At 42.2% G+C, this 16809-nt stretch overlaps 1 protein-coding gene across 2 annotated transcripts in view; it reads right to left on the reverse strand.

Moving 5' to 3' along the window:
* Positions 1-16809, reverse strand: part of KLHL6 (kelch like family member 6) — a 56081-nt gene that overhangs the window by 7638 nt on the left and 31634 nt on the right. For both annotated transcript variants that reach the window (XM_010976213.3, XM_064493250.1), the window contains 2 exons: positions 10420-10869; positions 3731-3968 (listed from right to left, as the gene is read on the reverse strand). In XM_010976213.3, coding sequence (XP_010974515.1) covers positions 3731-3968; positions 10420-10869 — 688 coding nt within the window. The remainder of the gene's footprint in view (positions 1-3730; positions 3969-10419; positions 10870-16809) is intronic.

Here is a 16809-nt window from a genome sequence, read left to right on the forward strand (position 1 = left end):
CACTAAATCTTACAAAATTCTCTTGGTTCATATCTCTGATCTATATGAAAACATAAGTAGAGTTTGTCCTGTTTTAAAACCATTTCTATCAGAAAAGAATGAGATGCTCACAATAGATCACTTGAGAGTGAGCTGGTAAATTTTTTTTTTAAGAAAACCCAATAAACAGAAAATACATAATTCAGTTAGAGAAAGAGACCAAGATGAAGGAGAACTGACTTTTAGTGACTTTAATAAAATATTTTAATGACCTTTTGTTTCCATTTCCCCATCAGCACAGAGTACTACAAACTTCTTAAAAGATGTACTTTTCAGAGTTAAAAATGTGCACTAGTGTGGAAATGAACATCACTGATGACACTCTGTCTTGGGTAAGTGTTTCTCAAAGGTAAAGCCCAGAAGTGGGATTCCTAGGTCAAGGTCGTGCACATCTTGAGGTTTTACAGGCGCTGCCGAAGAGCCTTCCGAAGACCTCTCCCCATACCCGACTCACAAAGAATATTAGGAGGGATTTTTGTTGTTGTTTGGTTGGTTTTGTTTTATAGCCTGATGGAGACAAAGGTGTCATAGTTCGGTTTTCCCCAGCTACTAGGGAGACTGAAGGTCTTCCTCTTCTGTGATTTTTTTTGTTCATATTTGTGTGGGGGGGGTATCTTTTAGAGGTTTGTGCCTTCAAAACACTGTGATATTGATCTCATTTAGGTAGTGTCCAAATTCATAAAATAACTACACATTTTCAAAGAAATGTATGCAAACTTTACTAAAAAGGAAAAAAAACCCTACATTTTTACTCCAGGATATAAAAGAAGACCTGATTAGCTGGGCAGGCATATTGTATACATAGATGAGAAAACAGGTTACTGTAAAGATATCAAGCCTCCCCAAGTTAATCTATATATTATGTGCCTTCAGGAATTTTCATGGATTTCAGGATGTGAAATGACCATTCTAAATTTCATTTGGAAGGGTAAATTTGGAAACATTTTAAGGAACTTTTGAAAAAGAAGAATGAGTCAGAGAGCTTTCCCTAGCAAATATCAAAATATACTAAAAAGCTATGATAATAAAAATGCTGTGGTTCTAGCGTAAGATGAGACAAACTGAACAATTAAAAACAAGAGTACAGAAACAGACTAAATGATATAGAGATTATTGAATAAATGGCAGTGGAACAACTGGCTATTTATTTAGAGAAAAGTTAGATCCCTATTTCACATTACACTTAAAATGTAAATGTAAATGCTATAAAAGTAATTGGAGAATATATAGAATAAGATGTTAATGATCTCGGGTTGGGGAGGGTCTTTCTAAACATAACATGAAACCTAGAATCATATAGAAAAGAAAGTTACTACACAAAATATAAATCAAATTTAAAAGACAATCACTGCTTGAGAGAAAGTATTTTCTACACAAATTGCAAAGGATATATAATAAGGATACTAAAAAAGTAATAGGAAAAAGACAAACAACCAATAGAAAAACAAAGTGTAGGAACCAACAATTTAACAAAACAAAAAAAAAGATACATTTAAGTAATATGTGTATGAAAATATCCTCAACCTCAATAACAATCCAAGAGTGTAAATTTAAACATTCTAGTCTATTAGAAATGTAATTGACTGATAATAAAAAATGCTAACAAGGCTGTAAAAATGGACACTGTCATTCATCATTGGCTGAATTGTAAATTGGTACAAAGTTTTTGAAGGACAATTTAGCAATATCTACAAAAATTGTAAATTTACATATCTTGTGACCACTTCCAGGAATCTCTCCACATAGCAGCAAAATTTCATAAATATATGTGTATTAAAATGCCTACTGCACTATACTGAAAAGTGGGAAAATAAAAGGTAAAAACAATCATAATTCATTCATTCAATAGACAGCCCTGCAGCTGGTGAAAGAGTGAAATAAAGATGCTCACAATACTGAGAATGACAACTATCACTGCTGAGCTCTCACCATGCACTTGGGATCGTGGTGTGCTTTACATGTGTTGTGTCACTTAACACATATAATAGATCCATTATACCAACATGTAATGACGTCCAGAATATACTGTTAATTGAATACACATTTCTGTTGATTTAACTGTGTATAACAAACATACTTTCATGTGTTGCTTGTATCACTTTTTAAAAGGCAACAACTAATTGAAGATGGGGGAGTGATAAGCTGTAGAATAAAATAACATGTGTAGTGTTTGTGGCAAAGATGGACCAAACCTGGCTTTTCCTCCTGGGCACATGCTAAACTACATTTCCCAGCCTGGCTGCATGGTGGGTGGTGGGGGGAGAGAGGGCAGGTGGCTGGTTTTCGCCAATAGAATGTGAGCAGAACCAATGCCTCAGATCCGGGCTGAGGCTGTTGTGAGCAGGTGTGCCTTCTCAACTTATTCAGTTTCTCTCTTTTCCTCAAATGCTTCAAGCTTGAAGGCCACCTGTGGAAATAGCCACATCATCATATAGAAGGGGTGTGGGTCCCTGAATGACTGAATGGAGCAGGTCCATTCCCCCAACCCCCACATACTATTGTGGTGATTCATTGAGATTTAGAATTTGTTACAGCAGCGGACATTATTTACTCTAAGACAAAATAAAATTATTTTGGTGAAAAAATTAAGACATACAGGATTGTAAATGCACAGAGAAACTGCCATATTTTACTTTATGCTCCCCATATTGCTTGAATCTTCCACAAATATCAAAAATATTTCTACAAGATAAAAGAAAGCTAAAACCTAATCTATGGTATTAATATATTCAAAGAAGAACTGACCTGCCCTTTATTTTGGAGGAGCCCAGCTCTGGGAAGAAGCTCTTCTCCAAATAAGTTCAGATGAGAGAAAGCCTCCAAGAGAGGGGAAGGATATTTGTCTTTTTGCTTGGTGCCTCAGGAAGAGCTGGGTGGCTTTTGATGTCATGGGGAAAGCACGAGACTTGGAGAACCTGGATTGGAATCCTACCTGACACTTACTAGTGTGTGACCTAAGGTACGTCCCATACCTTTCTGAACCTCAGTGTTCTCCCTTTGTAACCTAGAGATTAAAATCACCTACCTTACAGAGTTGATGTGAAAGGCAAATGAATAAATGCTACCAAAGTATAAATTCACCTACCATGCTGAGAGGATGGTAGACACTGTGTTATTTAATAGATATTTACTGAGCATTTACTATGTGGCCAGACAAAGTGCTAGGTATTGGGAATACAGAGTTGACCCATGGAATTTAATGACTAATGGGAAAGAGGCATAGAGTAGTCATAAATAATTAAGCAACGAAAAAGTGCTGGGTGCTACTGGAACATCCGAAAGCAAGATTCAATAAACTTGAGGGGAAGAGTCAGATTTGGAGGGAAGAGCAGACGTTCTGATTCATTACTGCATTCCCAGTGCCTAGCTTAGTGTCCGATGCCTTTAGCAGACACTGAATAAACTCCAGTATCACTTTCCTTCTTCCTTTTCCACGAAGGCCTGAGCCTGTCTGCCTGCACCCCCAGTTCCTAGTACGATACTGCCCAAGGGTTAGGGTTCACTCAGTAATAACTCATTCTGCACGATAAGACCACCTGAGCTCTTGGTTTCCATATCCTGACCCAGTCGTTGCTAGCTCAGTGTCATCCACAGTAATTCTTCTAGGATGGTTGCCTGGCTCTCACTCAGGAAAACACGTCGTGCCTTTGGGGGCTGGCTTAGGCTTAGGCATCATGTGGCTCCTGCTTACCTGAGATGTAGACCTCATTTTTTAATGTCACGCATGCAAATTCCACCCACTTCTTATTCTCACTGTCCAGCTCGTGCTCTGTCATGGGCAGCTTGGCCACCTCCAGGCGGCTGCGCCTCAGGGGGTCCAGGCAGGTTACCTCTGCCACAAACCGTTCGTCCTTTGTGCAGCCACCGATGATCATAAACACCTCAGACTGGAACTCATGCATCCTGGGCTTGGTGCGCTCTGAAATGATCTGGAAAACCAATGGGAGTCCATAAAGGCAGAATGGCACAGTGGTTTGGAGCTCAGGCTCTGGAGCCAGAGAAGCAGAGCCCAATTCCCAATTCTGCTACCGTCTGACCATGTGACTTCACCTCCTTGAGCCTCAGTTTCATCATCTGTAGAAAGGAGATTTTAGTGGTAACAACCTCATAGTTTGTCATGAGGATTAAATGATAATATACTTAGTGTGCTTGGCACCGGGCCTGATGTAGAAAGGTACTCAATAAAGATTGTCTGTTGTAGATTTTGCTACTTTTTAAGAAGTTCAAGTCTGTCTACCATCAAATATACTTCCTGCTTCTTCCCTCTAGCCTGGTCAGAAGCACTGAATCCTGGAACTTCATTCTGGCCACCTTCCACTCCCCCTTGGTTCCAATTTCTTGAAATCCCAGACTTTGTTCACTACCAGGCTTCTTCTGGAAGAGAAGTTCTGACAGCACGCACACAAGAGCATCCAGAGACTTAGGAGAAAAGAACCAAAAGGGAGCAGCATGTGGCAGGGAGGTTGGGGGACTGGGTACCAACATCAAGTATTGACCCTTTGGAGTCTTGGACAAGTGAAGAAATCCACACCACAGATATCTGAACTCAAATGAAAAAGCAGAGATTTGGAGTCCAATACACCAGAGTTCCATGCTGCTTCCATCACCTGTGGTCATGTGACCTTGGAGAAGCAACACAATTTCTGTAAAGGCCTATAATCACTCCTATGGCACCAGGTCATCTGCGCATTCATGAGGGACAAGCAGAGCACCTGGCACACACACGGCCTTCAATAGCTAGTCACGGTGGTAGGAGCAATGGGAGGTGTCATACTGACATTATTAAGGAAAAGTGAGAGTTGCCCTCCTCCTGGTTCCATCCATCCTTGGGCTTGATGGGGAAGGTTCCACAGGTGTGCTGATGGGAGACAGAGAGGCAGCACCCATTTCCCACATGGCCAAAGCAGTTACTTTTTCCTACAAGGTTAATCTGACCTAACACAGACTGTGGAATTTTGGTCTTGCCCATAGATGGTGACAAACAGGTTACAGTTGCAAAGACTGAGCCCATAGTTGGTGAATCCAATAAAAGGTCACATGTAATCAGACCAGCTAACACTCAATCTCTATTTTCCAATAAGAATCAAAGAATCAGATACAGTAAATTTTGCATCCTCAATTCTTGAGGCTGGACCGTGGCCGTAAAGTCTGTGGCAGGGCTGTCCTTTGTGGGTCAGCTAAAAGGAGTGGGGATGTGTGTGGCAGGACAAATCCTGGGCAATGGGCTGGGCCTGAGGGCACTGACAGCAGAAAGGCGAGGCAAGGGTGGGAGGGGTAGTCTGGAAGATGGAGGCACTCTGAGAATACCAAGCTGGTAGGAGAGGACTGAGCAATGAGTTGGCATCAAAGACAAACTTTGCCACTCTGTGATTTCTACTCCCAGCTACCAGCCCTGGTTCCTGCCCTGAAACCTCCCTTCCTGACAGCTAAGGTACAACCTCCAGCACCAATCTGGTCCTCCTTCAGGGGGTATTTAGGGATTGTAGAGTGATGCCTAGAGGGCAGCACTAAATTCCCAGAACTGGTTCCCTGCGATCCTTACTCGAGTTCCAAGAGCCAGGCCTCGGCCTCTCCTCTGAAGCCCCCATCTTATTCACAATGCCTGCTCCCCTGCATCAATAGCCTGCTGACTAGCAGGAGACCAGACTAGCCATGATCTTACTCCATCTCCTGGGGCTGGCATCCTGGTCCTGAGTCCTGGCTCACGGAAGACTCTCCTCCCACCAACTGGACCTCTGCATTCCTGTCTGCTTTCTGGATCTCCCCATAGTATCTGCCCTCAGTTTCCCACATCACTTCCCCACCACTTACCCTGTAAGCCATTTGACATTATTTTCAATGTCACTTTGTTCTTTTGTCCAGGAAGCCATTCTTGCCTTTTCACACATGTTACCACAGTCTTGAATTTCCCCACATCACAGCACTTTTCACTCTCCATGTAACGTACTCTAATATCCCTGATGTAAGGAACAGCCCTTTTCATTAATGGATTCTCAGCACCAAGAACAGTGCCTGGAGATTGTGAGTTTCCATAAATGTTGGCTGAATGAATGAATGAGTGAATGGGCAAGCTAGGTAACCCAGAACCTGATAAAGATTTTTTCCAGTCTAGATCATTGTGGTAAGCAGCCTCCACAATGGCTCCAGCAATCCCCACTTCCTGACATTTACATCCTATGTTGTTCCCTCCACATTGTTCCTGGGTCAGTCTCTATGCCAGTAGAATACAGTAGTGACAATAAACTACTTCTGAAATTAAGTTATGAAGGTGCTACGGCTTCCATCTTGATGGCTCTCTGTCTTTCTTGGGTCATTTGCTCTGGGAGAAACCAGCTGCTGTGGAGATGCTTCCAGCCAACAACTAACAAGGAAGTGACACCTGTCTATAATCATGGGAGTGAGCCTGGAAGAGTTCTCCAGCCCACCTTGAGCTTTGAGATGACTGCAGCCCCAGCCAATAGTAGCTTCAGAAGGGACTCTGAGCCAGAACCACCCACCTAAATCACTCCTAGACTCCTGACACCTGTTTAATAATAAACATTTGTTGTTTAAAACTGCTGTTTTGGGATAATTCATTGCACAGCAATAGATAACTGATTCAGTCATCTAGTTGATGGCATTGGCTGGGTATTGAGACCTGCCTTGTAACTCGGCACCACAGAACTGCCAAGTGGTGGCACCATTACCAAATTGTAAGTTCTGCTATACTTTGCAAAATATTAACCCCAAAAGCATGACAAGTGCCAATCTGAAGTCAGAGATGTGCAAGTTCATTGCAGACACAGGGAACTGTTTGCCAATGAACTGCATGCAATAATCAGGCCTAACAGGTTTCAAGTTGTTAAAAATAGAGCAAACAGTTGCACCTTACTGACTACTCATTGTCCACAGAGCTTTAAGAAGAGGACCAAACAGAAGTAACCATACTGCTTCAACAAAGCTGTCCTCAAGGGTGAGTTTCTGCCCTTCTGTCCTCAGGAGTGAGCCTCCTAGACACCACACATAGAGTAATCTTTGTTATAGATCAAGTTGCTTCCTGGAAACTTGGGTGGCAATGAAATGAAGGAGTAACTTTCTCTGGCCCAAAAGACCTCTCCCACTGAAGGTACCAGCTACTACTCCTAAATCAAATATAAATTGACATTTGCTTTTAGGGTTCTAAAATTTCCCTTTGTCACCACCTCCATGAGCTTAGAGGAGGCACAAGGTTAAAAGGGAGAGATAATAATAGGACAAGCAGGGTTAAAGTTTGGGAAATAAAGGTTAGGAGGAGAAACATATTCACAGAGTATCCTCAGGCTTACACCAGTGTCATCAGGAATAAACCTAAGATCATAAAAGCAGTGAGAAGATAGGGAGCTTCAGGGAATCAACTGGCAATGAAACCCAACACAGAGATCACAGTGATTGGTTGGTTCGGTTACCCAGGTTATAAAATGAGGGTCAGAAAGTACCCTGAACAGGATATGAGGCAATAAGGCAGCAAAAAATCAGGAAACAATGAAAAGAGAGACTTTAGCCTCAGAGAAAGAAAACCCTTGGTTGTGGGAGATAGAGCAGCACAAAGGAACTGAGGGAGATTAAGAACAGTCTTTATTTGTGGGGCACTTACTCTGTGTCCGACATTGTGCTAACTCACCTCATTCATTATCTTATTTAATTCTCAGAACAATTCTGTCAGTTGGTAGGTATTATCATCCCCATGTTACAAGTCAGGATTGAGCCTTAGAGCAGCCAAGTAACTGGCCCAAGGTCACACTGTAGGTAAACTGGGCAGTCACGTTTAAAGCCCAGATTCACCTGACTACAAGCCCAAATTCCTGACACTGGAGAATTTTTCAGTTACCAGAATTCTCGCTCCTCCTAAATCCAAAGCTTATAATCCTACTCCCCCTCTTCCACCCCATTGCAAATATAAAAGGCAGAGCAGATATTTCATTTTGCAGAAGATATGGTAGAGACATTTTATTTAAGAGGAAAGCCTTTATCACCTGCATTTCAGGGAGCTAGGAAATGGAAGCTGAAACAGAAATAGCAAGAATGCTGGAAATATAGTTGATCAAGATTCTGTACTTTAAATACTAAACTGAGAGTAGTTGCAGAGATTTGAACTTGTCTTCAAGAATATGAGGGCTTTCCCAGTGCTGAGCCACTGCCAGTGACCCACACAGCCAGCACAGGACCCACGTGGTTTTCTGGTCTTCCTCCATCAGTCTACTCATCACCCTTCATTTGCTGAGTGTTCTATCTTCTCTGAAAGACCATCAGTTTAGTAAGGCAGACACTGTTTTTTGGTCCCTGGTGCCATATCTGGCATACAATTGGTGTTTGGGATTTATTTGTGACAAATGAAAACATAGCATATTAAAATATACGGGATGCTGTTAAAGTAGCACTTAGGGGAAATTTTATAGTACTAATGACAAGATTAGAAAAAATAAAGGTCTCAAATCAATGCCCTCAACCTCTACCTTAAGAAGCTAGAAAAAGAAGAAAGTAATTACACCCAGAGTAAGCAGAAGAAAGGAATTAATCGAGATAAAAGGAGAAATAAATGAAATAGAAAATATAAAAACAATAGAGAAAATCAAGTGAAACCAGAGCTGGTTCTTTGAGAAAAATCAATAAAATTGATAAACCTCTGGTCAAAATGATCGGGGAGGGGGGGGAAGAGGAGACACAAATTACCAATACCTGGAAAGAGAGATGTGTCATCACTACAGATTCTACAGATATCAAAAAGAATGATAGGGGAATTCCATGGATAACTCTATGCCAGTAAGTTCAGCAAGTCTATGAAATGGAAAAAGTCTTTGAAAGATACAAACTACCAAAGACCATTCTAGAAGAAACCGATAACCTGAATATCTCCCCTATATCTATATATCTATTAAAGAAATGCAATTTGTAGTTTAAAACCTTCTCACAAAGAAAACTCCTGGTTCTGATAGCATCACTAAAAAATCCCACCAAATATTTAAGGAAGTGTTTGTAAATAAATGACACTGGATCTGCGGACAACACAGAACTAGAAAAAGACATACAGAAAAGGAGAAGGCAACCAAGGGCCTCAGAAAGACAATTTCTAAGGTATTTTGGTTAAGATTTCTACCGCTGGCCTAATGAAGAAGGCTTGGTAGCCAACCCCAGAACTGTTGTACATTGGTGTACATGTGTGGGTGCTCATGTAAACTTAACAAAGTGTCCCTATGGCACTACTTCCTGATTGTTTTGTTCCTCTCACTAAACTTATGCTTGTCTTGATAAAGTTCTAAATAGAATGTTTCATTAGGAAGTGTTAAGGAGAACTGGGTAGATCCAAACGATATGTGTATTCATCATCTTGGTACCCATTTATTCACTCAGCAAATACTAGCCAATCACTTACTATATACCAGAGACTCTCCTAGGGTTTGGATGAAAAGTCCAATGAGACACACTTCCTGCCACAACAAGCTCCCAGTCTAGATATATGTACTGATGAGAAATTCAATAGTTAACACGCAGTAGTTGGTGCTATGATACAGCAATGTACCAGGTGCTATGAGAATGAGAGGGGCCTCCAGAGAAAGTGATGCTTGAACTGAGTTTTGAAGCTGGAGCAGAAGTTAACTAGATGAAGAAGAGGAAAAAGGCATTTGAACAGCACCCGCATTAGCCTGAAGGCTGAAAAAGCAAGTCCACTCTGGGGAACGACAAGCAGTGCATTAGGATGTGGCAGGAGAGAGAGGTTGGAGATGACACTAGAACAGCAAAGCAGGAGGCCAGGCTCTGGGATTTCAGGCAGAAGTGTGGGCTTTATCCTAAAAGTGGTGGGGAGCCAGTGAAGAGGCTAAGCCCAGGAGCGAAATGATTAGGCTTGAGTTTTAGATCATTCAGCTGCTGAATGAACTGGTCAGAGGCCAGACGGGCGACAGGAAGGTGAGTTTTGAGGAATTTTCAGAAACTCAGGAAGGAAATATGAGTCTGAACCTAGGTGATGTCAGAGTAGACCCAAGAGACTCAAGGTTTCCCCTGAGTGGGCAAACCAGGGAAGGAGCAGCCTGTGGGATGCGACTGGACAGGGCACACTGCCTTCATGTGCACAACTCCCCAATAAAGTCCCGCCCTTACACAACTGGAAAGAGGAAGGATGAGCCAGGCACAGTGCTGGGTGATTTCCAGACCTCACCTAATTCTCTCAGTAGCTGTTTACAATGTGGTATCATCCCCAACTTACAGATCAGAAATCCACAGAACTGCCTGACTGAAACTATCAACATATAGCATCTGCTCCTCAGTGCCCTAAGGATTTGTGAGCCAGTCACACCTCTATCTTTGTGAGGTCTGATAATCCTTCACTTCACTAGTTATATACAGTGTCTCTCAAAATCAGCTCACCTCATTGCCAGAAAGGTGGTACATCCTGGCTTCCTGGAGCAACGGGAAGACCTCTGGGCACTGCCTGATGAGAGGATCTGCTTCCACCGTCTCCACAAAGTACCACGGGTCCAGAAGCGGCAAGCGCACGTTCTCCAGGATGTAGGGAAGCAAGCAGAGCCGTTCTGACTGTTTGTGCCGGACCCAGCTCATCACAGTCTCAAACACCTGAGACTCCTCTGTCACATAAAGGTCATCACTCTTCAAGATGTGGTACAGAGTGTCCACGGGAAGTTCAAGGAACTCCTCGGAGTTCAGAATCTGCACAAAGTTCTGGATGATGTAACTTTGAACTTGCTTCTTTAGACTGTCCAAGGAGTGTGTGTCTGCCAGCCTCAGTATTCCAACACAGTTTTCTGGGTTCAAGGCTTCTGTGAGGAAGCTGGCACAGGCATCCACCATCCGCAGGAACTGAAGAACAGAAGGGCGGTAAAATCAGGCCAGAAAGTGACTAGTCAATAGGAGGTTGATCAGTGAAGTTGTAGGTAGTAGCAAAAATTTAGAAACAACCTAGGTGACCCACAGAGGGGACCAGGTAAATAAATGAAAATACATTCATATTTTTGACAGCTCCACGGTCATTATGAAAGCAAGTTGTAGAAGAATATTAAATGATATGGAAAATGTTCATAATGTATTGAGTTTAAAAATCCATTCACTGAATCTTGATCAAGTGTCAGATTTAATCAGCAATTTACAGGAAACATAGGGAAAAGAGGAATATGCTGAATGATGCCATGGGAATACAATCAGCAAAACCCAGACTGGGGGAAATTCTCCAAAACAACCAGTTCAGTTTCTTCAACAAATACATCCAAAGAGGGGGAAGGGTGTAGCTCAAGTGGTAGAGCGCACGCTCAACACCCAATAGGTCAATCCCCAGTACCTTCTCCTCCAACTGGAAATCAATGAAGAAACCTAATTACCTTCCCCTCAGAAAACAAACAATACAAGCAAAACAAATACGTCAAAAGAGGGAGAGAGAGAGAGACAGTGGTGGGGGCAGGGAGGGAAAACCTACAACGAAATAGGGACCTTATTTGGGCCCCTGATTTAAACAAAATAATTTAAATAAATAAATAAATAAACAAACAAACAAAATAATTTTAAAAGTCAGAGAAATGTTTATAATGGCCAACATTTGGTGATATGAAGCAATTATTATTAATTTTAGTTGTGGTAATGGTGTTGTGGTTATATTTAAAGAAGACTCATGTTTTGGAGCTAGATATTGAAATATTTGCAGGTGAAATGAGAAAGCACTTCGCAAAAACACACATACATTATGATCCTATTTTTATAAAGAAAAATATATAGAATATAGGCATAGAAAAAAAGACTGAAGGATATAAACCAAAATATTATAGTCGTTGTCTCTCTGTGTATCAGGTATCTTAGGACAAATCATGCTGCAGTAACAAACAACCCCCAAATGTCAGGGGCTTACAACCATAAATGTTTCATACATTACGTGTCCTGCACAGGACTCTTCATTCTAAGACCCAGGATGATGGAAAAGCCCTTAAACCTAGATGTGCTTGTCTAGTGACAGAAGGAGAAAAAAGATGGCAGAACCACACAAAGGCTCCTGACACTTTTGCTCAGAGGTGGCACATGCCATTTCCACACTTAACTGGCCAGAATAAGTCACACGGAAAAATTTGTTGTCAAGGCAACAATAATCCTCCCACAGAAAGAGTCCCATAGGAATGGATGGAATATACTGTATAAATAATATGAGGCACTACTTGCTCCAATAAAACTATGAGAATTTTTCTTATTTTGTTTATTTATATACTTTATAAATCCTCTATAATGAATAAGTAACAGTTTAATAATGAAAAATTGATTTGTAACATTGATCGGCTTCATGTCTTATTTTTAAATTACCATCACCCTCATAAGACTTTACATACATACATACAGGACTTTACAGCTTACGAAGCGAGCCCTGTCATATCCATTATATTATTTAATACTTATTTTACAGATGAGGTGTCTCAAATGCACCAGTTCATTCTTATTTGCTGCTTCCCTGGAGAGTAGCTTTTAATGAGTCCAAACTCCATCCTCTCCAACTTGTCCACTGGGCCCCTTAGAAGGTCAAGTTCTCAGGGTTCCTGGTTTGATCAATTAGAGGAAGGATGGAAAGTGGAAGCAGAGAGGTCAGGAGGGCCTGGTGGGGAGGACTGGTCTGAAGACAGGGCCTGGTGAGAGTAAAGACAGACTGACCTGATCAGGGTGGGGTGCAGCCTGCAGAGGAGAAACTAATGGCAGGAGCTGGGGGTGCCAGGGTTGTGGGGCCTGAAGGGAGGGGGCAGGACTGGTCTTAGAGGGGACCATATTGACTTAGGCTTTGTCCTTCACTCCAAGAATCCCAGGAGACACACACCCTTGATTGCAGGGATCAATCCCAACTGCAAAATATTATCTTCCCACATCAGACCACAGTTCTCAATTGTCAGTGTAGAGCCATTGACCCGAGGGTCAGCGTTGGAGAAAGCCTAAATTCTGCTTCAGACCCCCGTCTGCCAGCCCCAACCGCCTGCAGATCTGCTCCCCGCATGAGCAGCTGGGGAGGCAGTTGGGACTGAGAACTCTAACACCTGTTCGCTTGTTTGCAGATTTTCAGTTCAAAGAGTAAAAATATACACCCGAGACCAAGCCTCGCTGAGCCCTCGGAGCCTGTGACCAGAGACCTTGTGGTTCTGCCCACAGAGACATCTATGAGGGCTGAAAGGGAACTCACTTAGGTGGCAGCCTCCAGAGGAAAACAGCAGGTACACCTTGCCAGCATTTGCATGAGAGAACGATGATGTGAAAATCAGTGACTTGCTAAATATGTAGACTCTCTCCGGGAGGCCACCCAAGAACCTGGTAACAGTGGTTGCCCCCGGGAAGGGAACGGATGGCCAGGGTCAGGGGAGAGAGGGAGAATTGCTTTGCATTGTTTACCTTTTTGTAACCCCTCCTATTTAAAATAAATAAAACTTCTCATGAATAGAGAAAAAACTAGAAGGAAACACATCAAAATGCTAATAATAGTGGTTATCTCAATTCAGTTTTATAGATAAAGTTATTAATTTGTTTTTTTAGGCTTTGCTGCATAGACCAAGTTTTCTACACAGAGCATGAAGTTACTTTTAAAATTGAAAAAAATTAAATAAAATAAACACTTTCTGGTAATATCGAGTACACAATGAGAAAACAAAATAAAATATAGAAAATAAAATAAAGAGCACTTGCTATGTGCCAGCCCCTTTATGTTAACCAGTGCATTTAATACTCACAGCAACACTATAAAGTAGATATTTATTATCATACCTGTTTTATAGATGAGAAAACAGATTCAGAGAAGTGAAGTCATTTCTTCGGAGACATAACTTATAATGAGAAGTAGAGCTAAAATTTGAAACAGTCTTATCTGATTCTAAAAATGCATGTTTTTACATTAATTCAAATTGCCTCTGGTCGAATAGTGTGTGTGCATAGGACAAGGGCTTGGCAGAGGCCAAACATGATTTGAACACTTCACCGGAGAGCTCAGATAGTCTGATCTGCACAGACCCAGGAAGGGCTGGCCAACAAGATGCCAGTTCCTACCCCTGCGTAATGACCACTGATGAGCAAAGACGGGAACCAGGAAGGAGAATAAAATTAAGTACCAAAGCTCACGTTTGTGAGAAACAGTGACCCAGGCATATCTCCCCCAACTCAGAAACTGTTCATTCATCCATTCATCCACCTGTAATTTTCCAGAATAAGTATTGAGCATCTGTTAGGTTATAGGCCTTCAATCAGGGCTGGGGGTACAGGAGGGAGCAGAAAGGGACACAGTGCCTGTGTTCATCAGAGAAGGCAGGCCAGTGGGGGAGGCAGGCAGGAAAAAAATAATCACACAGAAAGTGTACAATTATAGCTATGACAAGTGTTGTATAACAGAATTCAGTGAGTCCACTGCCTAGACTGAAGAAAGTCCCACCCTTACCCCCCGAGCCATACCCAATGTGGTGCTAAGTCAGCACCAGGACTCTCTCTGATGGAGTCACACCTGTCTACTCACCTTCTCCAAATAGCCCTAAGCTCACCTGTCACCGTGCCTTTCTTTGCTCACACCATTTCCTCCATCAGGACCACCTTTCTCCCTCACTACTACCTGCTAAAATTCTGCTCTCCTCACCCAAGCAAGTTTGACTCTAGAGCCCCACTTTTAAAGAAAGGACTTGGTACAGCTCACTCCAACTGCAAGTTAGAAGTCTTCTTTTAAACTTGCCTTGAAAAGGAGGAAGAAGTGAGTACCACGGCCATCACTATGTCTACACAGGGTTGTTTTCTTCATTCAGAGTTGTTAAATCTGGGACTAACAGATGGGCTCCAGAGAGTCTATGAGCCCCTACATTGTATACAAACATTTGTTTGCACATGTGACATTTTTCTGGGAATTACATTTGCCAGAGACACTGTGGGTTGCTCTCTGGTATCCATCCACCTGAGGACAGTGCCAACACAAGTGGGAGAGTCAGCCTAAAGGACCAGAAGGACACAGAGCCAGGGTCTTAATCAGACTGTTCTTTGAGGCTTCTGTGCCTCTAGACATTTTAAATTCTAGGTCGATACTTGATTAAGAAGAAAAGGGGAATGGAAGAGAAGGGAAGAGAAAAAAGTGGAGAAATCCTACCTATTCATGAAGTTCTTCATCAAAAGCCACTTCCACCTTCATGGCTTCTCCAACTGCCCAACATGAAATCAATTCCTCCCCTCTCCGGGCTCTACCAGGCAACTCACTTGCCCTTTTCGTAGAACACTGATTACATGTCTGCCTTTTACTATAGCCAAGCATCTCAAGGAAGGCTCTCGGTTATACTTGTGTTTTTATTTACAGCAGCACCTAGCACAAACTCTGGCAAAAGAAGAGAAAGATGGGAAGGAAAGAGAGAGGAAGAAAATATTTTTCAGATACCTAGCATGTACCAAGATCCATGCTAGACACTCTCCCATTCATTATTTTATTTAATGAATAAATTTTAATTTTAATGAATATATTTTAAGTAGGTATTAATATTACCATTTGTACAGAGTAGGAAATAGAGAATTCAAAGAGTTAAGTGTATTGCCCAAGGTCAGACAGCTGGTAGGTGGTAGAGATGATAGTTGAGTTCACCCGGCTAATTCTGCTCACTGAGCATCTCCCTGCCTTTGAAACTGTTGCATCATCGAGCTAACAAAATTCCAGCAGAGCCTGAGGAGGCCTTATGAGGGTGGGTAGAGGTCTCCGAGCTGCCTACATCCACCCCCCTCCACCGCCACCAAATTCTGCAATAAACACTTTCGAGTGTGGGGCAGCATCATGGGATCCTAATCAATGGCTTGGAAACTGCTGATGCACAGGGCAGTCACGGGGACAAGAAATTGTTTTCTTTAAAAAAAATTTTGGTTTTGCTTCTTCATATTCAAGATTATTTAGAACTTTGGGGTAAGTTTTCTGTCTCAGTCTGTCCCAATGACACATGAACTTGTTTATTAAAGCTAAGTGATGACAGATAATGGCAACGGACAGCCAACTTCCTGTTTGGGGGGACATGAGTAAAAGTTCACAGCCAGGCACCTGACTCTCGAACAGGGAGGCTAAAAATACAATCAAAGAAACCACTTGAAACATGGCTGTAGTTCCCATGAGAAGTGTCTGCCTCAAAGAGAATGCACCCCCGCTCCCCCTCTCCCCTGCCCCTCTTCTGCTTTCCTTTATGCTCTCCAGAACCAGGGGTCCTAAAAGTCCTCACCACTGTAATTTCACATCTTACTAGAGGATCTTTCAAATCCACTCCAGAATAACTGACGTCCTATTTTGGTCCTAATCAGGAATTCCATTGACCATAGCTCCTAAGTGGCCTTGGAGTTCCTGCAAAGGGTCTACAAAGACATTGATATTCTTACCTTCAGGCCTTAACAAATCAGTATATGTGAAGACTGTGTTAGTTGTTGATGAGATTAATAAGATTCAAATTTATCTGAAAGTGTTTCGGAATACACTGTAAATTTTTGTCACCATTTTTTTCTTCCCAGACAATAGATACTAAATGTAAAGCCATTCTCTTATGGGATCTGTATTGGTATTAAAGAGGGGTCTTCATATAAATTGTAAATTACCAATGATCCTAATTTTCCACCCCTATCTCTCTGTCTCTCTTGGGCCAGAGCCCCACCTCAGACTCTGTGAGAGCATGCTCCTGCACCCCCAGGACTTCCTCTGTTCCCTCCAGACTTTCAATCCTTGCTGTAGGCTTGGCCAAGACCAAGGCTTGGTCTGCTGGTTCCTGAAAGCTCCACAGGGTAAGCAGGAAAGGAAGAAGC

This window comes from Camelus dromedarius, chromosome 2 (genome assembly GCF_036321535.1).
Source record: "Camelus dromedarius isolate mCamDro1 chromosome 2, mCamDro1.pat, whole genome shotgun sequence".
Classification (NCBI taxonomy): domain Eukaryota; kingdom Metazoa; phylum Chordata; class Mammalia; order Artiodactyla; family Camelidae; genus Camelus; species Camelus dromedarius.